General features: G+C 39.5%; 1 protein-coding gene across 2 annotated transcripts in view; it reads left to right on the top strand.

Annotated features, from left to right (window-relative positions):
- Positions 1-3,368: 3,368 nt before the first annotated feature.
- The window catches only part of LOC103138389 (semaphorin-3F-like), a 48,672-nt gene continuing 26,603 nt past the window's right edge, over positions 3,369-25,437 (top strand). The window contains exons 1-2 of one of the 2 annotated variants that reach the window (XM_016671063.1): positions 3,369-3,731; positions 5,419-5,567. In XM_016671063.1, coding sequence (XP_016526549.1) covers positions 5,456-5,567 — 112 coding nt within the window. In that variant the 5' untranslated portion in view covers positions 3,369-3,731; positions 5,419-5,455. The remainder of the gene's footprint in view (positions 3,732-5,418; positions 5,568-25,437) is intronic. The other variant, XM_007552562.2, reaches the window with a different exon arrangement.

Genomic DNA, 25,437 nt, shown 5'->3' with positions numbered 1-25,437 from the left:
TTTCCTCTTGTCTCACGCAAGTGACAGATGGCGAGGCCACCAGAGGGCTGAAGATGGGAATAATATTGTTGATTAAAAAGAAATATAGGAAACAACATGCAGCTGTTGGCTGCATGACAAAAAGAGAGACTAGGAGTGGGACAAAAAAGAAGAGAAAGAGCCGGTTAGCAGTGACAATAAAACTCATCTGGCCCACCCACATTTTAATTCCAGGTCATTTCAGCTGCCGAAGTGTGAAGGATTTCTGGAAGGTGAGTTATTCATGAGAGCACAAACCCCTTTCAAGGATCGCACACCTTTATGTATTAATCTAGTTTTTTTTTTTGGGGGGGGGGGTTGCTTTGTTTAACTTGGACTCAGACACTTGTCTTTTAAGTTCAAAGAAACTCAGACATCATAAAGATCTGTCTGGTGTGTGAAGGCATGTTAGTTGTTTCTTGTATTCAGAAAAAATAATTTCTGCAGAAGTCATAAGGATCCAACCTGCACAGCATCTTTTACGCATGCTAATATATTTCCAAGAATTTCCTCAAAATGTGGAAAACTTAAACTTCCTACAAAAGATGTAGTTTTTACTTAACACAAAGACGCCCAAGGGGCCTTTTTGTAATGAACTGTCACAAAAACAGACATCTGTGTTTCTCGTTCCAATGAAATCTTTTGTATTTTTCTCTAGAAATAGTCCAGCAGACATTATCCCCTCATATAATAAAAGGTGTGCAAAGACTCAAAAAATATCTTTATACAGTTGTCTTTTCTTTTCATCTTGGAAATTCCTGTTTGACCTCACATGACTATAAGGTAACTCTAATGTCTTTAACAGTACATGCAACCTAAGCTACTGTATCTATGCTTTATAGTACAATAAATATGCACGTTGGGTGTCAGCTGCGTTGTATGTTGTCCGGATAAGAAGGGAAATAAGCCTCTGTGATCGGCTGGGTAGATCAAGCGAGATTAAAGGATTTAAGGCTCCATTTGCCCATGAATATCTGATGCCTATCTGAGGCAGGAGCTGGCGATCCTCCGTTAGGTCACTGAGGTGTTGGTGGAAATCCGCCTTATCTGCATCTGGCCATTTTTTTCCCCAACCGGCTCTTTTGTGAATAGTCAGCCCTTCCTTTCTCTTTCTCCCTGCCTGAGTCAAAATATAGTAAATGATTCATCCGTTCGTCACACATCAAAGCATTTTCAGAATCAAGATATCGCCAAAGCAAGCAGAAATGAACTATTGTTCTGCTTTGATTTGACACGCAACCTGGTGCTGCTTGGCTGCACTAAATATAAATCAGCAGCTGGCAATCAGTGGTTAATTAAAGCTGTGAAATGACCTGGGTCTGATTGTGATTCTCCGGTGGTCGTGTAAGACAAGCCTCCTGTGGTTTCTCTAAAAGTCATCAGCCGCATATCTGAGAGTTCATGGCTCAGAGTTCAGACACGACACACACAAGTCTGTCTATATGTTCTCCCCCTTCTGCTGTTAATCATTTTGGGATGTGTGGATGAGAGTCACTGAAATTAGAGAACTGAACTCAGATTGTTTTATTCGAATGTGTGTTAATCACCGTCTTTTCAAGGGAGGAGTTCGATAAGTGGAGACAAAAAGTGTTACAATCATCCCCTATTCATTTTTTTTTCTATTTTGTTACAAATTCTGCCACATTGCAACCCTCCACTTTCATGTGATTTATTGGAAATGTACTTGATAAAACAACACAAATAGGATTCAAAATATGTAACAAGTAAACCAATCTGAAAAGTGTGGACTGTATTAGTATTCAGCCCCCTTCACTCTCATCTCCCTCGGTAAATCTTTCAAACAAATGAATCCAGACTAACAGCTTTGCTGCTTCAGACTTGAGCGTCGCTGCACATTTTTCATCCATGACAACGAATTGAAAAGCCAGAAACATCAGTAATAAAGTTTGCTTGTTTGTTTGTTTATTTATTTGGATCTCCACTAGTCATTACCGTAACAGTGGCTACTCTTCCAGGGATCCACAGTAACAAAGTTGTGGAGAAGCTTAAAGAAAAAACAAATATCTAAAGGTACAGTTCAATCTTTCATGTAATGCACTTAAACTGACAGAGCAGAGAAGTGCTTTGAAGCAGCCAAAAAAGACACAAGGTAAATCTGGAGGACATGTAGAGACGCACACAATCTGCAAGAATAAAACCTGTGAAAAGAAAGGAAGTCATAATAAGCTCTGATTAAAGCAAACATCTGTTAGCAGGTAGGACCAAAATTTAACTTTTTGTCTACTTGCAAAATGCTGTGTGCATCAGAGAAATGACAGGAGAGTAAACATACTTCTGAACACACATCTATGTGATGAAACACGGTGGTGACTGCATTATGCTGTTGGGATGTTTTCATCAGGAACAAAGGAGCTGCTGCTAGTCATGCAGGTTAATATTGGAAGAGAATTGTTTGGAAGCTGCAAAAAAAAAAAAAAAAAAAAAAAAAACTCAAACTGAGGTGAAGATCCACCTTCCAGATGGACAATGAGCCAAATCATATGGCCAAATCAAGAATAGAAGGATTTAGATCAAAGTTCATCGATTCATTAAAATGGCCCAGTTAAAGCCCGGAGCTAAATGTAACAGAGAATCTCTCAAAAATGTTGACTATTTATCCACATTTTAAGTTCAGTCTCTGCTAGAAATAGCTGGTAGAAATTTACCCAACACACTTGCAGTTGAAACTGCAGCAAAATGTGCTGCAGTTTTGAATATAAATTTCTGCTGGGCTTTTTAGATTGTATTTGTAAACCGTTTTGAAAACCATGTATCATATTCCTTCTAAAAAAAATATGTGCCACTTTGTGTAGTCTAATCACAGAAATCCCACTCGTTTCTTGCTGACAAGATGAAAAAAAACACTAGAAAAATAATATTTTTGTTAGGCACGCAATATTGGTGATCAGAAAGATAAATGTTCATGGTAATGAAAATAAATTGAAGCCACCTCTCTTATTTCAGTATCTACTTTCAACATTTTGGACTAGATTCTTCATTTTGAAACAAACTTGAATGACTTTTGGCTCGAGACGAAATGGAGCACTGTTCCCACTCTTTATTACTAAAATATAGTTTGAATGTGTGGAAAATGTGGTTTGATCCTTCGTGGGAACGATAAATACACGCGGAAAGACTAGACGAGGCCTGCAGAATAAGCTGTACTGTCGTGCAAATCATTTAATAAAATGTCCCAATAAAACGAATGAAAACATAAAGTTAACGTTCTGAAACGAGACAATAAATCAGAAAAGTTGAAGGGTGGTGTCGGATAAAAATGTAGGATTTTGTGAGATTTTAGGGAGGGCTGCTAAGGTAGGTTCCCTCCCCCTTGGGTGTGTCCACAACCGCGGAGACTTCAGCCTATCCACCTGCAGAAATCCGCTTCCTTCCACTCCAGACTTGAGCGTCGCTGCGCGCGGGTTGAATCTCCGCTCCGACGATTGTGTCCAAGCGAAAACTCGTCCTTTTTTTTGTTGTTGTTGTTGTTCACCTTTTCAAGGGTAGAAATAAAAACCCCACGGAATCTTCTGTTGCAATAAAGTGCTCACTTCAAGTTGAAGGGGCTCCGTGAAGGTAATTTAAATTCAAGCTTTGTTTGGCTCTGGGATAATCGTGCAGGATCTGCGATTGATACGCCTGCGGACGGAGCAACCTGAGTGGATGGTTTTAAATGGTGACCAGCCGTAGTAAAATCTAGGAGCATCTAGAAGGTAGGTGATTATTAAGGAATTGTTTTGTTTTTTTTATGAAAAATTATAACCTTAAACTATAAGTTCACTTGTGACATATGCGCTTGAAGAATGAGGTGGGGGAAATAGTTGCTTTATGAGTTCAAATGGATATTTGCAAGATTATTTGGTCATTTATTGAAATACTTAAGCTTTATATTTTTTGGTGCGCCTCCCTAAACGCGTGGGAAGTCGTTTTTTTTTCTTTTTTAATGAAACTCTATTGAAAATCACGCAAGGCGCAAAAGCCGCGCGTCATTGTCCGTGTCTGTGCGTTTTGGTGGACATTTAAAGTTTCTGCTGCATGTGCATTCTGAGATTTCAAACTAAGCACACATCCAGTCTCCAGACAATAATTTGGATTTCATGTAAATGCCATATTTCGCTTCCAAAAGGCATGTGGATCATGTCCTCCTAACTCGGAGCCCATGCAGTCGGGCTTTATTTTGGTTAGCGGCTCTCCTTTGGAGCTCTGCCTTCTGTGGCTCAGTGTGGAACTTGATCTTAAACCCTGACTGAAAATCTGACCTCAAACTCTGATCCACGTTTACAAGGAGATCAGTGGCATACATGGATGATTACATCGAATCCCCCCTCCATCTCCTTGCTATCACTGTTTTGTTTCCAAACCTAGACCATCATGCATTTTTTTGCACGTTTTTCTTTCTTTCTTTCTCTCCTTTTTTTTTTTGCAAATCCGTCCACACTCTGATTTCTTGGATAGTCCTCAGAACCCATTTATGAGGATATTATCTCCAGCTCTCTTTGTGGCGGATGACAGCATGCTGATGCGCTTTGTGATTTAATCTGTGAGCGCAGCCAGTGCGCGCCAGGCTTAAGGGGCAGCAACTCTTTCCAGCCTTGCTATCAGGGAAACAGTGCAATATCTCCTCAAATTCGTTGCTATGCATTTGTAGCAAACACGCTATGTAGCTTTAGTCAAAAAGTTCAGTCTTGCCGATTTTTATAAGGGCAGAGGCAAACACCAGCTGGATCAATCATGGAAAAAAAAGCTACAGAAAAGAGTAGCTTGTGATAAAAAAAAGTAGATTTTCTTTGCAAAAAAGATTCACAAAGCATGATTTAAGTTGCATGGCTTGGTGATACAAAAAGGCAGCCAATCATGCATGTTGAGTTCCTCATTAGATCAGCACTCAGATGACAGAGTTTAACCCTGAGGCCTTATTTCCTTCACTTCAACACAAAAAAATTCATAATTAGCAGGTGCAGTTCTTTGGATGAATAAGCACAGAGCGAAGACTTTCTGCTGCCAGCACATATATAACATAACAGAATAGGTGGCCACTTCCCTAACTAAGCGTAAGACCTTACAGATAAATGTATGGATATTTAAAATAATCAGAAATAAGCCTTAAGCTTCAAATATGAAACTGACTTCTGTGTCATCTGACACCTGCTGTACAGTGCTAATTATTTTTACAGTGTACAAAATGCACAGCTGTCAGATTGGGGATTCAAATAAGCAACAGGACTCGTGTTCAGGTGCCCATCTGACGGATTACTTTTATTTTACTTCATGGCAATTCACATGACAAGATAAGTACATACGGTTTAGTAAGGGTGAGATTTTTATTTATTTATTCTTATATTGCTTTTTGAATTTAAAGTGCCTGTGGATTTTTGACGCCTGGTGTTGTCTGTCTCACAGCTACGGGACGTCTCTTCTGTTAACAAATAGAGGGACAATGTTGTGGGACAAACTGTCCTGGCTGCTGGCCCTCCTGGCCGTGTCGGCGGGCGGGCTGCCACCTTCCAATGATCCTCTGTCTGCTCCCAGAATCTTCCTGTCCTTTAAAGGTAAGGCACTTGAAAACACTGTGGCCTTTCTTTTTGTGTTTCATCTGCAGACCTGGTGCAACACCTTCTCTCCATTTTGGTCTCTATCTGGAATGGGTTTACTGTTGGCAACAGCAAGATTCGGGGTTTGCAACCCTGGCTCTTGTTCAGCCAGAGCTTAACTGGGGTTTGATTGTGTGCGAGAAGCCGGTGAGAATAATGAGATGTGCCGCTGATTGTCCGAACTATTCAGGGCCACAGAATTTGTCTTCATCAAATTGCACGGCTGTTATTAGTCCCCCCTAAAAACAAGCCTTTGTGTGACCTCGGCTGCTTTCTAAAATCAAGTCAAATTTAACACTTGGCTGTGCACGTAGTCCGGGTGCAGATCCAGCATGTTATGAATGTCGGTCAATGCCAGCGTGAGAGCCTGTGTGTTGAATTGTCCGGCTAAAATAGGTCCCAGCAGAGCTGTTTCTGCTGCGTTGTCAAAGTGGCGTCCAAGACCGTCCTCGAGGTTTTATTGTACCTGTCTCTGCTGACGACTTTAATATCGCTGAGTTCGGATCTGTCTCCTTTTATGAGATCACCACTCTTGAGTACTGTTAGCCAGACAGCTTTCATGTGAGAAAATTGAGGAACGCAGAATGAACTGCAGCTTTGAAGCCTTGAAAACCAAACCTCTGGGTGATTCCAGATGAACTTAGGTGACGCGTGCTCATAAAAACAATAAAAATCCTGGATTGTCTCACACAGTTTGTGTTATTTAAGTCGGTTAATACAGAATTATTGATTCATGACGCTTGTTTGTCTGTATACATGATACCAAACAAGGGCAGCACTTAAGTCCATAAAAGTAGGTCGAGAGGTGGAGCATGGCCAAAGGGAAAACCCATTAACTTTTGTTACAGTTTCTCTCAAAATTACAACATAGGGCATTGGTTCTGATGGAGGCCTGTACTCTATTAATGCCCTTCAATTCCCCCTTGTGCTTTAACCTTTTGAGCCCAATCTTTTTCTCTCAGCGGGTGTTTCACTTGTTAATAGTCTCACATTTACTTTGCTGGGAAATGTCAATTTATTTTCTACTATCTTAAATTTGTTTGCTTGTTTTTAATTAGTTTTGGAGGTTAGTTTATGCACGACGGAGCAACTTCAAGTGGCCTGAGACTAATAACGCATCTAATCTGTGTGATCCGCTAATTGTATGGATTTTTGCACTGCTCCACGAGGAATGCTTTATTAATTTTTTATGTGCCGGTGTACTTAACAAAGCACTTGGCTTTAGGCTTTATAATGGCAACGTACTGCAGTTATCTCTTGTGATAAGTGCCTCATGATAATGTAAACAATGAAATTTCCAAATAAGCATTTGAATTTCTAGCCAATATCAGAGTAAGGAAATGCAGAAGGTGAAGGCGTTAAAGGTTGCTGAATTTGCTGCACATGACCCAGCCTCACGTCTTTGTCCATAAAGGTCTCTGATTATTTACATTTTAGGAAACTGGTGGGGAGGATTTTGCTACATTTGGCTGCCATTCAAGTTTTTTTTTTTTTTTTTTTCTTATCCTGTATGCACAGTTCATATTTGCCTTTCTGACATTTGCTCTCTGTCGGAGCCACTCACAATGAACCATAGATGGAGCTAAACATGGCTTTTAATAGGAAAAAAAGACACAAGTAGAGCATTTTTGTATAAGGACAATGCTTAAAAACCCACTCTTTATTTCACACTCACATTAGGCTGCATCTGAGATGTGCATTAATATGCATGATGATAAAAAAAATAAAAAAAACAACTGACAAATTATATAAAAGCATCGCTGTGATATAACAGCACTTTTGCACCATGTTTGCGAGAGTTGATGTTGGCTTTTTTCCTTTGATGCTGATAGGCTGCGGTTTATAAATCCAACATCTCCATCGTTGAAATGAAAGGAATTAGTTCCTCGTTTTGAAAGGAAAACATGATTTCTTTAATGAAATGAAGGAAATTATCTCTACAGAACCAAAGCTGCTTTATGTATCCTGTCTTTTGAACTATTTTCCTTGCAGCTGATTTGAGTGTGTGTAGTGAACAACTCGACTTTTTTCTTCACTCTTTCCGCTATGGGATGTAAATCTGATTATGGTTGCAGACACACAAATCACTCTGGAAAGCTGACAGTATTTTCCCTGATGGTTAATAACAGTGTGCATTGCAGACTGAGTTTAGACCGACAATCAGTGAGTCAATGAGCTAAAATCTCTTTACAGTTCATCAAGCTTTTGGGTTGCTTTTCTTGAGGATGAGCAGGAAACTCCTCAGAATCGATGGGAAAGTGGTCGGATCTAAATGCAAAACAATCTAGGAAGAAAACCAGTTAAATGTCTCAAAAAAAATTGAGAATGGTAACACAAAATAACCTTAAACAAAAAATCAAATTCTTTAATTCATAGCTTATCAGAATGTTCAAATGGCCCAGTCAAAGTAAAACCTAAATCCAAATGGTTAAACACTACAAATCTAATTTGAATTTGATTGAATCTGAGATATTTTCCAGAAAATAAGATGCATAGACCTTGTAGAGAAATACCCCAAAGGATTTGCAGCTGTGTTATATTGAAAACCAGTGATTCAGGAAAGTATCGACTTGAAAGCATTTATATGCCATAATGTACTTTTTTGTAAAAAGTTTGAGTTGTAGGCATACTTTTCCATCCGACTTAACAGGTGTGCAGTATCTAGTATTTGTCCATCTCTGAAAAGTATTATAAAATGTACTGAAGCTTACAGCTGCTGTTAAGAGAGGTATGAGTACTTTTACAAAAAATGTAATGATATCACTTCTAGAAGCAATACATTTAGTGTCAGGCAATTTTATTTATTTGTTTATTTCAATCATTTCACATGTTGACATACAATTTCTGAATGAAAATGAGTAGTTTGAAGTATGGTACCATGATGCTATTTGCATTAAGAACTTTGTGAAACTGCATCATATAAGACGAAAGGAATATCCATTTGAAGCAAATCATCATGCACGATTCCATAAAAACACAGCTGAGAAACTAAATCCAGGCGGCACACCTTTCAATTTCTGCATCATCTTCATTAGGATTAATTGAAAGGAGTAACTGAGGATTTAGCACAAGATTTTATTTAGAGAAACAGGACAAAAAGGCTCAAATTTGTGCGAGTATGTAGCTCTTCTGTCTCATAAAGGCTGAACTAGACTGGCTTGTGTCATCTGCTGGGAACTCCTATAGTTACATTTAAACAAGGTCTATAATCACCTGCTATTTTAGTGCACAGGGCTCAGCGAGGTTTTGACCCTTCAAACAGGAGCCAGTCACTCCCGAGGTTAACTGCTCTCAAACTGTGGGAGAATGGCACCATATTAACCAATAATAGCTTGTTAGGGCAATCCTCAGGCACATTTGAAAGTGTTTAACTCTGTTTTTCTTTGGCCTCTTTGTGGTCCACAGCAGAACACCTGGGCGCAAGGTTAGCTGTGGGAAGAAAGCCTGCAGGAGGAAGATAAACCCAGGCAGTCCTGTAATTGAACTAATTTTCACGGATGGTCTTTAGGTTCGTTCAGCCTTTGTAGTCCCCCTCTCCTTTGGACGGTCTTCCTCTGACACGTAATGAGCTGATGGTTGTCACGCCTGAACAAAGACTTCACTATCGTGCTCATCTTTCCTGACAGTTCTCAGGGCGAGCGTCAGGAATGGTGACATGTCCTTCATCTTCTCATTCTCCGAATAATAAGCTGCTGCCACTGAGTTTGAACTTGCCGTTTTTAACTTTCCAACAATGGGGTGCTTCTGCAGATTATATCCCACTGGCAGATTTGTGAGAGACTTTTAGTTTCCACATGTGAAGTCAGCGTGACATTCCTCTACGTAGGTGGCCCTGTTCTGTTGTCATTTATTGGGCTCCTCTGGCAAAGGGAAAACATTAATCACGCCTGTCATGCCTGAGCTGTATCCCCAAATAGTTAAGGGGGTATGAAAGCATGCACCGTTGTCCACTTAGATTCAGCTTAGACGTTACCATGTCAAGACTAGAGAGCCGATCTTCATCTTTTCAGCGTTGACCTTGCCACTACTGCTTTTAGCTTGTTCTGAATTCTCTTTAGCATTCACAATAATCTTTAAGTAAAACTTTACCTTAACGGGGAGATTTTCAAAAGTCTTCCAGTATTTCAGCGTCCAACCTTTTCCATGACGGACTGAAGCTTGAAGCTCAAAAGGAGAAAATAAAGCAGGTTAACACATTTAGCCTTCCTGTTATCTCTCCTCTGGGTCAAATTGTCTAAATTCTGCTAAATATTTGTCCAGCTGATACAAATAGAGCCTAACATATAAATATGTATCAGAAGAGATGAAGTATAAAACAACCATACATTCAGAAATACAAAGCAGTGAAGAACTTCTCTGTGCTGCCTCTGACTTTCATTTAAACACATACGTGATCATGAAAATAGTTATATTTGAGTGATTTTCCTTCAGTGACAATTTCCACATTGAGGATTGTTATAGGCTAGTAGCACTTAAGTATATGGTGGGTTCACTCATCAGAGAGGTATCATAGTTTTGAGTTTTTGATCGATTGATCAGCGAACCGTGCTGGTCAAGGTGAACGTCGTCTGATTCCCCAGATGATTTCTTGGTGCATCCTATACGGCGGATATCCTTTAATTAATCGTTGCTGCAGAAAGTTTGTTGAATTTATTGTTGCAGGATTGTTTTTTTTCTGAAATCTCTATCATCATTGTTTTAATCTTATGATGATGATTCAAAGTGATGCAACGCCTATAAAAATCAGTGCAACGTCACAAGCCTGTTGCAGACCAGATTAGTTATTCATCAGACCCCATGATTGACTCTGGGTGATATGAATCATCAGGGAAGGTTCAGAGTCATTTTGTTTTGATTTCTACATGCATGTATAATGCTAAGACAGAAACTGACTGTAAATATTTTTGAACTTTTGTAAAGAAATGACTCGAAGAAAAAATGTCTTTAAAAAAAATACGAACTTTCTCGTTTTCCATGAAACGAAGTTTGTCTAGTTAACGTTCGTCATCTTTCAGGTCTTTATGTGATCTGGAAACTTTAAATTCAAATTGATCAAAACCAGCCATAAAATGGACAGTAGATTTTATGGCTACTGTCCATAAAATCTCTCACTGTCATTCATCTGAATAAATTTGCATATTGCCTATTTGAAAAGCTTTTGTCAAAATTCTGTGTTCACAATGCTTCATGTATTTCTTCTTGCTATGATGCATTCACCTGTTATTTTCTTTAAACATCCAGAATTGCTGAAGGAACATCTAACCTTACGTGATCTAAAAAAAAAATATGTGGAAAGCTTCTGCAAAATAACATTTGGTAGCTGTAGCACGTGAGCCCCTAGCAATTATTACAATACTTAATTAGTTTCTTCCTCAGAGGCGATGCTAGTGGAGAAAGGTTGGTGTATCCCAGCAACCTCTGCGCCACAGGATGCGTTGTGTCAAACTCTGATTATTCAGGAGAGCCAAACAGAAGGTGACAGCTCCACTGCTAAATATAGTGGCCCTCCTGTCTTCTCTTTTTTTATTTTTTACCTCCCTTCCCTCCTCTGCATCGTCATCCTCCTCTGCTTTTACGCCATGCTTACCCTCTCTTCCTGCCTCTTGATGAGAAGCTGGCAGTGTGAGCTTAAGGAGGAGAGCACCCAGTGTGCCGCCCACAGCAGGGACACTGTTTTACCACATGCACAACAAAAAGAGAGGGAGCATGGATTTTTAAGTGGCCACAGTTGAAGGAGGAAGCTCACACTGGGCTACCAATCTGAGGGCAGGAGCATGTTTAATTTGATTAACTCATGCAGAATAAGCAGAGATGGTGTCTCGGGCTACGTTAGGTTGTATATGGTTGGTAATAGTTGCTTGATTGCTATAGCAGACGTGGGTTTATTGTGATAAAACAATATTAAACTGTTTCTGTTTATTTTTTTTACTCCCCTTTCTGTCCCTTTCATTCTCTTCAACGTTTTCTCTTCCATGAAAATTTTTGTTTTCGTTTATATCTTTTTTATGTACCTTCTCCTTGTGCTCTTTAATTTTTAGAGCTCCCTAGCAGGAGAGACATCTGGTTTGGAGCATTTTCTTTCTTGTTTTTTTTTTTTTTTACGCTTCACTTTTGCCCTCAAATGTTTTCCTTTTAACCGTAGCTTGGTAGACGTAAAGGTTTCTTGACTGTGTCTTCTCCTTGCGTCACTGTGTACCTTGTAAAGGTTATGTTTTATGTCTCGGAATAAATCAGCAATTTCACATGATTAAAATGTGTGCAATTCTCGACCATAAATCAACTTCTACTATTCTTCTGCTTAAATCAAGCAGCAAGTAAAAATTACACCACAGTCATTAAACAAAACAAAGAAAACACGGCGCTCTGATCTCTCTTGACCTTTTCTAGTGATCTTTTGAAGGTGGTGTCAGAAATTCCCTCTTGGTATCCAACAATCTCATTGTGGAAAGAGCAAGATCACAGAAGGAGGCTGTTCTATTTCTGTCTTTCTGCTGGGATTGTTCTGCTTTTGCAAGTTCAGTAAATCAGATAAAAATATTGCAACTACGACTGAATCTCCACTTGTTCTTGTTTATATGCAAGCTAATGTTAGCACTAGATGTAAGCAATATGGGCTTCTGTTGTATTTACTATAAAAATTATGATAAAAACTATTTTAAAATTCACTTCTATCCTTTTTGGGAAACACCTGCGACTTCAGGATGTCAGATCCCCAAAAAACGCAAATAGTGCTGTAAATAAACAAGTTAGCAAATAGCCTACTTTAGCAGACTAATTGTTTATAAATAAATTAAACAGGATATCGGGTACATTAAGTAGTGTGATGAGGTGTTTATTTTTCTTGTTGTTTTTCAGTGTGACAAGTTTAAAGATGAATATTGAAAAGGTTTATAATGGCCACCATATTTCTCACTCATTTCAATTTGAGTGTAGACATTTAAAATATCACATTAATAAATCAAATGGCAAGCAAATAGGCTTTTCAGTGCATCCTAGACCTCTTAAATCTGTAAAAAATCCAATGCCATAGTACTTTAGGACAAGTTACCCTAACTTCTATCGTCAGGTGTTGTCCGTACAGCTCTGTAAAAAACTAGGAGCCCACTGCACTGAACCCCTTTGAAAACCTCCTGGCTTTTCCACCAAATGTTGATTTCTGAACTCTTCCTGAGTTAAAGCATTAGTTTTGTTGTTTCTAAATGATTACAAACTTGTTTTCTTTGCATTATTTGAGGTCTGAAAGCATTGCATCGTTTTTGTTATTTTGACCATTTCTCATTTTCTGCAAATAAATACAAAATTTTTGCCTGGGATTTTGGGGACATGTCAGTAGTTAATAGAATAAAAGAACAATGTTCATTTTACTCAAAAGTGTACTTATAAAAAGTAAAGTCAGAGAAACTGATCATTTAAAGTGGTCTTTTAATTTTTTTCCAGAACTGTTTTTTGCAGCACAAAGCAGGAAAGAACAATTCTCCATTGACCCACAGTGCGTACCTATTCTAAAAACCCGAATCTCAGTCTCAGGCTCCGTCCGCTGCATTAAGAGGGACAACCCTCAGCTGAAACACATCATGATTTGTGTGAGTGTGTCGGTGACTGTTTGCATGTGCCTGCTGGTATGTTTGTGTCTCCTGGTCTCTGCTGTTGCCACTTTTTTACATGGAAATGTGGCAGACGGGATATAAATAGATGCGAGCCACTGTGGCACATCAGACTTGTCTTCTCGTTCTCTCATTCTTAGGAAGAAGCTTTCTGATGTTTATGATTGTTTTCTTCTTCACCCTTGAATTTTCTTTCAGAAGCAGTGATTGTGGTTTTGTTCATTAAGAAGTGCCGTTTTTATACAGACTTGTCATAGACCTTGGGTGAAGGAGGATGTGGGATGAAAACAGGGTTCAGAATTATAATGGATTTTATACCAGAGGTGGTTTGGTACAGATTTAAAGTGACAGAGAGGAATGTTTTAATATTCATTTCAGGTCCATGTGGCTACGTCTGAGTTGTTTGTTGATGCCTGTGTGTCTGTACGTGTGCGAGTCTGGGTGCTCGCATGCTTGCACAGCTTCTTAAAAAAAGAAAAGAAAAAGAAAACTGCTATCTGTGACACTGCTTCGGTTTGGTTTCCATAGCAGCCTCTACCTGTCACTCCTCACAAACTGAATCAGGTTCAAATGATCCCCTCCGAAGAGAGGAGGTGGGATGCAATCACTGCCTTGCGCTTATTTCCCCAGATGTCGGCTGTCTTGTCTGTTGCAGGAAATCCTGTAGCACGGCACCCAGTACTTGGCTTAGTCAAGACAATTGTGAAAATAAATTTACTGAAACAATTGAGTTGGAGGCCGTGGTTTGATTCTCAGAGTGAAGCAAAACTGACATGCAAAGAATGATTTCTTTGTCGAGGTCCAGACTACATGGACATTCTCTCCAGATATGGCTGAAACGCTCGAGTCCTAAGGGGGTAAAAGGGAGGCTGCTTGCAGTCGATCCTGAAATTAAATAGAAAGCAGGTCAAGGACACTTCTCCCCCTGTTGGCTTTTGACAGCCATCATTCATTTTCATGTGTCTGTTAGTGTTTGGATCATGTTCCTGACCAGACTGTCATGATGGCCAGTTTTAACATTCCTCAAATGCGCTGAATGCGATCACGCAGTCATCCTTTCATGAAAGCCATAAAAGCTTGAGACATTCCAACACTGGTAAAATTATATTCTTTTTCCAAAATATATTCCGGTGCAAAATGTTAAAAGCTGAGGTTAGTTCAGAGTATTTCAGTAATACTTTTCTAGGGCTGGTTTATACAATTTTGACACAAGAAAGGGAAAGAAAAAATACCTATTAAAGACACAAGCTCGCCTTACAGGGTTATTACTGATTAAAACATTCACTTACATTGCTCTATTAGATGATTTTAAAAGAAAAACACTCATTTAGATAGAGTTTTAGCAGTAGCATGCACGGGCCTGCTCCGTTTGGAACAGTTTAAGCATAAGAAGTTCAGAAACGCCAACAAACACGTTAAAGACACTCAAACTGATCATCCTAAGAAATTATTTATCTTCTCAAAACACAATGTACTGCAACTAGAGTCCCAATGGGCGAGGGGAGCCAAGTTGTTTGGCTACTACGTCTGAGTCTATAATCGGGAGCAGTTAGCTGCTCGGCTAACATCTTGTAGCATGTGTGTGGTAAGCAGGCTTGGAGCGTGGCGTCTTTGGCTAGTGGCTACTACAGGTCAACGTTTCAGTGTGGGGTGGCCTCTTCCTTCGCTAAACCGTTCTAATTTGCAGCCTTACTCTGCTGTAAATTACAGATCAAGCAACAAAGTAAATGCTTACTTTTTGTTGTTGTTTGTTTTTTTTTCTCAGAATGTCATTTGAACTTGTCTCGTTGCATCCTGGATGCTTCGGAGAGTGGATGTACATCATGTAGGAGTGAAACATGCAGAAAAACGAGTCAGCCAGCGGCTGGGAAAGTAATAAGAACTGTCGGGAAGATGAGCTGAGAGGAGGAAAGTGTGAGGGGAGCAGCGGAGCAGAATCAGACAGTGCTCTGAGAGCGCTAATGGACTACAGGGCATCAGTGTCAGGTTTGCTATCTCAGCCAGAGTGTGGATAAATGGAAGGATTTGAGAATGAAGAGCAAGAGAGCAGCGTGGGTGCACAAAGGCATACTCTGGACAAATTGTGTGTCTGCTTCCCATTAGCTTCGTGTGAGTGTTGGACGAGATGGTTTACTTCAGATGCTGACTGCCCAGACAGCCTCCACAGGTCAGCTCTGTGACGAGGCCCTGACTGTAACCTCATGGTGCAAAGTTTGTTGTTGGACTCAGTGAAACTGCCAACTTGGTTCACACTTGCTCATCGTCACCCTGATTGCTTTGGAGGGATTGTTGTAATTTGTCATTGAAAGGTATTTTGACCTAAAAGCTGAAATGTGTGCTTTGAACAATACATTTTCTCTTCAACAGAGCAAAATTATTTCAAATGCTTTTAGAACTTTTAGCAACATTTTTATAGGAAACTTATTCTTCCCTCAAAGTTGCGTCGGAGCTGTTTTTGGGGCGAAAGCTTTGCAGTCTCATGAGATTTTCAGGTGTTGTAGAGACAGTACAGTAAGTGTGTCAATGTGGGAATTTGTTTTGGGTGAAGTCCAATAAACCGCTTAGGTAAAAATGAAACCTTTAACTGACCCTGATCCTGAACGTGTGGGAGGCTGCAGTGGAGACTTTGGATTCAAAAGGCCAAAGAATTCCTCCTTCTCTTCATGCCTCCCTCCAGAGATGCAGTTAATAATTTTTGCTACTCTTCGCTCCCTTTCCGGGTTGCTGTATGATGCTTAACTGATAAAAATGGAGCCCTTCTCAAATGCTTACCACATTACTCACATACGTCAAAGTTTGAAATTTAAATGGTTAGTAACTGGGATGAGATGCAACAATCTTTTAGCCAGAAACTACATTCTTCAGAGGTCTGCGGTCCGCTAATGTCCCTGTCCTGCAATTTTTGGATGTGACTTTTCTCCTACACACTGCTTCATCAAATAAAGGATTCACGACCAGACATTTGAAAAAAAAAAAATCCTTGCTGACGTTACCAGAAAAAAAAACCTGGCTGACGCCATCCTTTTTTTATTCAGGTGTGTTGGAGTTGGGATGCATCCAAAATTTGCAGAACAGTTTCACTTGAGAGCTAGAGTTGCTGATCTCTTATCTAGCTCATGTTTTGATCAAAAGACAGTGTGAAAAAGAGATGGAAATGAAATACTGCTTTCTTCTGGTTACTTTCCTGGAATGGAATTGGTCAAAATCAGAAACGCAACGCAAAGAAACGCACAACGCTGTATCATCCAGGAGACACATGATCTGTGCATTTCTTGTAATAACTTGTCTCTTGAAGAATTACATTCCCTAACTTCAGCTAACAGCCGTGGCTGGAGGTAATAAAAGCAGACTTTTGAGGTCAGAACTCAGAGTGAGACAGAGCCTTTGGAGCAGAGAACCTCCTGAACTCATCTTGTCTTGGAAAGACAACACAGAAAAATTGAATCCAAGAGGAAGGGCAGCATGTGGTGGAAGATGTAGTTTCCAAACCTCGTTTGAGGGTTAGCACACTGAAAGATTCTTGGGACGGGACGGCCTCTCATTCCCGATCTTTGTTGCGACTGCATTGACACTATGCCAAGATTTTCTCCATGCCTGCCCCGGTCACTCCCCTCTGCCTCAAAGCATTGTTTCACAGCTATGTTCTCAGGAACCTTCTCTAGGTGTCTCGCATGGTATGTTGGCAGTGCCGTCCGTGGTGTTTGTGCCATATGTTTGTGTCTGTGTTCCTGCATTTACAAATGAGAAATGGGAGTACGGGCCTCCTATGTTGCTGTTGTTATTGTTGTTGTTGATGTCTACGCCTCACTCATCCCTGTGAATGGACTGCATGGACTCAATAGGCAAGGAGGCGTTTGTGTGAGTCGAGTCCATCATTCATTTACTTCATTCGTGTCCCCAGGGAAGCGGAGGGGGAGTGGCGTACAATTCTGGCACAGCGTTAATGCTCTGGGCACCTCTGCCTTTCCTTTTCCTCTCTCCGCTCACGCTCTATCTATCTATCCCTTATCGTTTGGGTCTCTTTCCTTTTCTTCTCTTGACATAAATGGTAAAACAGTCATTGCTCTGGCCATGATCTCGTGCTTTCACCTTCTGTTAGACATCACTTTGGCTGAAGCGGTGCTCCTCTGGATGTTGTGCTTCGCCACACTACGTTGATGGACGACCACAGACGGCCTTTCACAGAGCAGCACTTCCTGGCACAGATACGCACAGACAAACTTTTTCTATTCCACGTCTGACAAATCTACTTTTAATGCGGTCGACTCAGCTGAGAGGAAATGTTGCATGCTTTCTGGCACTGAAGGATCTCCAACACATACACAGGCTTTGTTCAAACGTAATCACATTTAGAGAGAATGGGATGATTGCTATTCATTAGTCCATAGCCTGTGTCATTAACAAACAGGATCTGTGCACAGTGTGAAATTTACCTTTTCTCTGCTGTGGCTTGATTGTGCTGTTCTATGAAACCATCTGTGAAAGATTAATTAGTTACAAATCATTACAGCCATTCACACCACAAGAAAAAAAAAACCCTGAGAGAACCTTCATTTATCTCAGCTCCTGCACAATTTGATTAAATGTTTAGCTGAAGGGTTGGGTGATGTCTGGCATTATAAAAATTGCTGGTCAAAGTTGTAAAAAAAAATCCATCAGCGAAATGTGTGTGCATGTAGTGATTTCATTAAGTTTTAATATTAGAACAAATTTGGAAAAATTATTTTACATGCACTATCAAGTGTGTTTTCAAACTATGTGTACAACACAGAATAAACTCTGGTGCCTACCTCAAGGAGTCATTTAGCAAGAGGCAGGGTACAGAACAGACAACCATGCATGCACACAGAGTGTTGCCGGTGTTAACCATTTCATTTTTCTTGGAGTCCAACTCCGAAACAAGGGAGAGGAAAAGGTGGCAGTGTTTTTGACAATGCGTGGTATTTTGTCATTGTTTTTTTATTTTGCTAGTGAAAGTGTTAAACTCGCTGTCAGTGAGGCTGTCACTCCGGACAACCAAAGACCCCTTCAAATGATTTAAAAAGAAAACACTTTGCCAAACACTTTGTTTGGTTTTGCACAGTGTGAACCAGGCTTTAAACACTCACACTTACAGACCTGTGCTCACAACCTGCGGGGAAATATTCCACCTCCTTTTTGTTTGCACCAATACTTCTCTCTTTGTGGTACAGAAATATGTCCATAAAAGGAAAGTTTTCTTTGTGCTGGTTCTGCACGCTTTTTATAGAACACATTGCGACATCCGAAAATTGTCTAAGATGAGACTTTAGTTTTCTTTATTCTGTAGCTGCTCGTTCTTTTAGGAAGAAGTTTGGACAAAAAGTTCTACAGCTTGTGAAGATCACCAGGCAGTGGAAGAATAACGTGGACGTCAAGAACTTTTTACCATTGTATACGTCTTGTTGGTGTCATGAATCATTCAATACCTGCACTCTTATATTTACGTGTATGTGTGTCTGTTAGCTTTGCAACAATTTTCCATGCAAAACCTGAAGACACTGGAATCAGATTTTTCTTTGCACTTTTATCTCTATGTTGACAGTGTTGGAAATGACTCACACGTACGTTACATGATCATAACCAGATTGCCGGAAAAGCAACAGAAAATAAACATGGGAGACTGTGCATGAACCCAAAGAGAGAGAAAAACAAAACTGCCTGCATTTCAGATGAATGAAAACAGATTAAAAAAATGAAAGGGAATGTGAAAGTACTGGGTGAGAGAAAACACTCATGGAGAAAAAGCTTCTTTCCATTTGTGGTGTGGAGCAATCTGCATTTGGGCTCCTTATCTGTGCAGGCCGGATAGCTGAGCGCTGATTTATAACAAGGTACGACAGCTGAAGATAAGAGGGCTCTTAGTCTCCGTGGATCTGTGAAATCACTGGCCTCCTTTAGCACCACATGTGAGAGCGGATGGAGGGTGACTGTCACGAATGTTGCTTCATTCAGGCTGATAAGACTCTAGCCATACTCTGACTTTTCTTATTGTTGGACCACAGTCGTCTCTTCCAGCTAATAATATTAGCGGCTACAAATATAATGTTTGCGTTCCAGATGTGGTAAGATATTACTCGTAAGCCTTTTGGAAGAATCAGTTCAAATTTTCTTCTGCAAATTCATCTCTAGATCAGCTTGAGCAGAACTTTCAACAAAAACAAACCAGAGAAACTGAAGCCGCCCTCCGACTCGTTGCATGCAGGGCTTTGTTTTCCCTGCGGATAAAGTCGGTTATCTCAACGAGGGGCGTCCCAGTAATTGCTGTGCAATAATCAACATGACGGGCTTCTGAGAACAACAGGCCTTGATGTGGTTTGTTTTACCTGTTTGATTTTTTTTTTTTTTTTTGTCCATTACAGTTTTGCCAAATCTCCACTGAAATTTCACCCTGTCAATGTCAGAATCACATGGGTATAAATATGACTAAAACCAAACAACTATTCACATCTTCTCCTCAATAGACGTCGTCAGGACGGTGACCTTTATGGTCCCAAGTGAAAAAGAGGCCACAGGGGTCAGAGAGTAGGACATCCCGGCTGTCTGTCAAGCACAAAAGGCTCCAAATTAACAAGCTGTGGTGGGTTAGAAGGTGCATCAGTCAGCATGAAGTTTTTAATAAAATATCACACATGACGACAGTAATATATAGGTTTGTACAGACTGCCACTTTAGGGTAGCTGCGGTTTAATTGCGGGGTATAGGTGAGTGAGTAGGGCCCACCTTTGGCAGATAGTTCACATTATCCATTAAAAGAGTAACAGCTGCCAGCAGGTTTTATCTTGACTGACATTTTTTTTTTTTCACTACACACATTCAACTTTTAGGAATGTAAGTGGTTGTCATCAACTTGTAATTACTCTGTGTGAAACAGAGATGGGGAGTCTGGAAGTTAGACTGGAGCTGCAAAAAGAAAGACTTCATGCTTTACTTTTACAAAGGGCATTTTCACACCTGAAAGTAATGCAGACTCAATTTTGTTCAACTGCAGACCAAAATATCAGTATTTGTTACATTTCCAGGTGGTGCAAATCCCTTTAACATTGAAACTGTGTCAAATGATCCAAACCCTTTAAAAAAATCTTGTTCCTCTCCCCTCATCTGTGGCGGCATAGTAGAACAACTGTAGGAAAAAAACACGATGACCTCCAAAGAAGACATGAGCGCAACTTCATTTCTTCAAAAAAATGTAAGCAAAAATGGAGTTGTATCAGATTTTAGCGTCTGTAGGATTTCTCTTTTGTCTTTGGTGAAAGACGACTAGTGCAATACTCACCCGTTTGTTTAGGGTGTATTTACCCAGAATGCCCTGCGATGCAGTATACTTCCTGCTTTTGTGGCGGTCTCTGATCCGCTTGCAGCCACATATGCATTCAAACCGGGCCAAAGTTCACTTCAGCCAAACCAAGACGTAGGATTTTAGGCAGACCAGAGTTTGCTTTTTGGTACGTGTCACAGTGTGATTACACATTCACACCTTTCCAAAAGAACCAGTGATATGGAAGCTAAGCGTCAAAAGCACATGCTAAAAGCATCAGATTAATTTAAGACTTGAAGAAAAGTGAGTTGTGAACTTCTCCGTGAAGAAAACAACTTTTTTTTGTTTTTCCCAATAATTTGGGAAAAACAAAAACCCATCCTTGCAAATTTACCTTGCAAGTTGCTTGATTGGCCATTTTCCTCTTGTTTCATTCCTTTACACAGCTTTGTTAAAGAACACTCAAACATAAACTTTTTATGTTTTGTTTTTTTTTCCCCTAAATATATAAGAGATTAAGCTTTAACAAACGACATGCACTGTTTGATTTTCGTCTTCTTTCAAGCCGACCTCAAATGTAACTCGGTTTGACATTTTATGATCACTAAAATATGACTGTGCACGTTTACAGATGTTCCCACATCTAACTATTTCCATAACAATGTTCTCAATTGCTTTCCAAATGTCTGTATTTCATCTACTCCTCCTGGCTCTTCTGTTTCTTCTCCTCTTACCCCAACTCCCACTTATTCCCAGTACGACCGTGTCCATCCTAAAGGCAGTTGGAAAGAAATAAATGCCCTTGACTTGGGGTCATCATTCCTCATGTCCTATTTATGCTAAGCAGACAGACAGGCAGACAGCAGATGCATAAAGTGACACAAACTCTCACTTATGCCCATTTAAGTTAGTCAAATGATAAATTTTTCCCACTTTCCTGACACATTTCCAATTGGTTTTCACAAAATATGTAAATTAAATCAACCTTTTTGTAAATGTTTGTGTGGATGTGAGGCTGAATTAAATACCTCTTATGCTACATATTCTCCAAAAACGCAAAACAAACACTGGCAGCTTAAAGTTGCAGTCGACAGATGTCACCGGCTGAATGAAGTTTGCTCCTTCGTGAGACTGCACAGATGGCCATAAAACAGATTTTTGTGATCAAATGATATCTACAGAGAAGACAGCTGGACTGAGAACAGATTGAAGGACACACCGCCTCATGTGACCCCCTTCCTGGGAAAGTTTCTGGTGATACAGAATAGGCTGAACACGAAACTCTAGAAAGCACCATCACACATTTGCAAGGCGAGGCTTTTATCCAGGTCTTCACAAAAAGAAACAACATTTTTCCTGGAATACTTCCAGTAAGGCATGGGTCGTTAAAACATTCTCACAGTACGATAACTTTGAGTCAAACAGCCCAACTTTATGGCGTCAAGAAAATATTTATATTTTGTTTTAACTAAAACCGAAAAATTCATTATTCCTACTTTTGCTAAATTAATGTAACGTGTTATTATGGTCACAGTTTTGTCTATAGAATATTTTTGTTTATTTTACATGAACTTAATTTAACTCTATTTTAAAATAAACACCTGCAATATTTAGTCGTTGCTCAGATTTGCCATTCTGCTTTGCAATAACAGTGAGAGTCTAACAAGCTACTTACTACTAATGGGTAAATCAGTCATTTTGTCATCCTGACGTTGACTGCTTAACAAAGATTTAACTTGCAGCTTACCAATTCTAGTTCTTAGCACAGAATTACATTAATTAGAGTAATTGTCTGTGCTCTTTTAGGTCACAATTACTGCCTGTGTTTCCCATGATCAGAGACATTTTAAACTGACACGTTTTCTTTTTTTGTCAGTGAGGTAAAATTGAAAGAATCTTCATTCAGTCAGCAGATCAGCACTTTGTAGCAACAGACAGAGGAGAAACAGAACCACATTGCTCTGCATCATTCTCTTGCATCTAATTAAAAGGACTTTAAATCGAAAAGTTTAGGGGGTTATAGATTTCCTAAACTTTTATATCTCGATGGTGAATACCTCCAAGTAAAGATAGCGTCTGTATTATCTGAAATAACTTGTCAGAAACTGTGTTAGATTTTGTTTGAGAAACTTAAAAAAGATCCGCAGTTACTTCTTTGCCGAGTTTGTTGCTGCAAAACAAAACAAAAAAAAAACTGAAGCACTTTTCTCTTCTGTGTGCAATTACGTACCCGATTCTCCTGGGATGTCAGAGCCGTATTGATTTGTTAGTTGTCCATTACACAGTAGGGTCGCTGATGAAATGGATTCCTGGAGAAAAGTTATGATTGATTTCTTTTTCAGACAAGGAATGTCTCAAGAGACAAATCTTGACCTTCTGGTAAGTGTCAATTAGCAATGTCCACTGGAGCAAACCTTGATATTTTATTGGATATCTGTAATATTGGTCAGCAGAAGGCAACATCTGTGCAGAGGTGTGCTACGTCCAACATAAAACATGATGACAATCTTAGTTTCACATGTTTTCTTGATAAAACTTGCCCTCTGGCTTTAACTTGTTTTCAGGTCATATCAGATTGATTTACAAGTCATGAGAGATTAATTAAATTAACTCCGAAAGTCTCATGGGATCTTGATAACGAACCGTTTTAAAACAGAAAAAAAAACAGTCATTTCCAAAGAGGCATTTCAAGCTGATTGACACCAGAACACGAGCTGCCAAGTATGAGATTATAATATTTATGAGCATATATTATATCAAACATAAAAGATTGTATGACTGTGAATTAAGAATTCAATGCCTGAATAGACATTGAAGTCGTCCTTTCAGCAAGTTTTCACATTAGGTCTTGTCACAAACACCACGGCCATGGATCTCACCACACTGTGCAACAACTAGGCGCACCATTGTGCAGTATTATCCGCCTGTCCCCTGCCTGTCATATGGCATTAGTGCGCAAGGTTCGGCTGGAGGTTCATGCTGACATGTACCTGGTTGGGGGGGCGACCCTACCATTGTGTGGCACTGACATGAGGTCAAGTGGGTGCATGCATCAGCGGGGCATGCAGTATTATGTCCACCGAAGAGAGGCAGATGGGCTTCTGACACACATTCATTTGGGTTTTGCAGACGATAAACTCACAAATGCTGATGACTCTGGAGCTTAACTAGTTGCTCTGTATTCCTGCTGAGAGTCAGAGTGAAAACCGTCGCCTGACGATGCAGTGCGATGGCTACCAGAGTTCACCTAATGCTAAAATGACCTTCATGCATTTAAATTAACTCCTGTTTATAATGAAACTTTACATGTTTTTTTTGTTTGTTTTTTTAAGGAAAGTCATAATAATTCCTCTCTGCCTTGCAACTCTTTGAGATATTAAGTTGTATAGGTTTAGGTTGGATTGTGCAGTTCATCAACTTTGTATTGCGACTTTCATTTCTACTCCAATCACAAAAGCAGTATCATCGACAAAAACAAAATATGTCATTGCAGTCATTTTGACAACATTCTGCATTGCCAGTATTCTTTCATTTTAAGTCAATTATATGTAACTTGTGTTCCAAAATTGACCCTACGGTTCTGTCATCAAGTAATGCAAACAATAACTTTAAAAAAAGGAAATCTTCATGGATGAGGACATTCTGAGTTTTGGCTTTTGTTTTTTATGTAACTATCAACAGAGGTAAACAATGGCTGCAGATGAAAAGCCTGTAACTTGTCAAAAAATTAGTTGTTGCTTTTCTTGAATATTTTTTTTTTAAATGTCTCCCAGACGTCAGAATATTTGCATAAATCATGTCCTGTTTAGAAGTGACACTTGTCAACCTTATTCTGTTCAAGCAAGAGTTAAATGCTCTCTGCGAGTGAAGTATTAATCTGTTAGCCGGAGCAAAACTGGTGCAGTGAATTCTCCCCATCTCCCCTATTTCCACCTGTAAAATGCATGGTGCCAAAGAAAAGAGAGAAGGAATCAACCAAAAAATGGGGCGTTTGTCAGCTCTATGAACTGGTATGCAGACAGTGGCTGGTGGATGCTGGCAGGACCAGACAAGCCAAAGCAAACAAAAGGTGTCGGAGGAAGGCTCTAGATAAGCAGAAATAGAATTAGAAAAGTTTGATTTAAGATGGATGTAGATTCTGTAAATGTAGGTAGATGTGCGTGCATGACAACATCTTTAAGGAATTCCCACTCGATGCTGATTTCTGCTGGAAATTCTCAAACTGCAAGACAGAGCGATCATAACTGATATATATCCAAAGCTCATCTGAGTGAATGTCTTATTGAAATGATTTAATGGAATAAAATGTTCTGTTCTGGCTTTAGGTCAATATAACATGAGTTAGTTTTTCAAAATATATCTAAATCTGTCATGCTTTGATGATCTGGTTCAGCTGGTTTTTCTTAATCTCATTAACTCCAAGTCTCACTACATTTATCATCTCAACAACATAGTCTACAACCTGATCCAGGAATAAAAATCTCAAAACTGTACAATTTGAAAATATTGCTATATTGTTGGAAAACATTAAATTCATCCACCAAATTTCAGAGAGCTCAGAAAAAGGTATAACTTCAGATTAACAATAACTCCTCCTCTTACGGAGTCTGTATCTAAACTTCATTTATTGGGTATAATTTGGAAGTTACTGTAACTAGCTAATAGCTGACTGCTAACAACATTGCCTTACAGTCTCTGGTAAATTAAAGTCCAGTGCTTTGAGTTTCCCTAATTTGTCAGATAGTTATTAGCAAAAATAATCAGAATGCAATTCAAACAATTGGTTTCAGTTTGTTTGGAGCATCCTGAGGTGAGTGAATCTTGTATTCACACATAAAGAGCTTTGACATGAAACTACAAAAAAGTTATTGAATAATTGGATAATCAATATTGGATAATCATTATTTGAGTAGCCTGAATTCTGTGGCAGTGGCTCACTGTATAGTTT

Source organism: Poecilia formosa, unplaced genomic scaffold (assembly GCF_000485575.1).
Source record: "Poecilia formosa unplaced genomic scaffold, Poecilia_formosa-5.1.2 Scaffold2, whole genome shotgun sequence".
Taxonomy (NCBI): domain Eukaryota; kingdom Metazoa; phylum Chordata; class Actinopteri; order Cyprinodontiformes; family Poeciliidae; genus Poecilia; species Poecilia formosa.
This window is presented reverse-complemented; position numbering and strand designations above follow the sequence as displayed.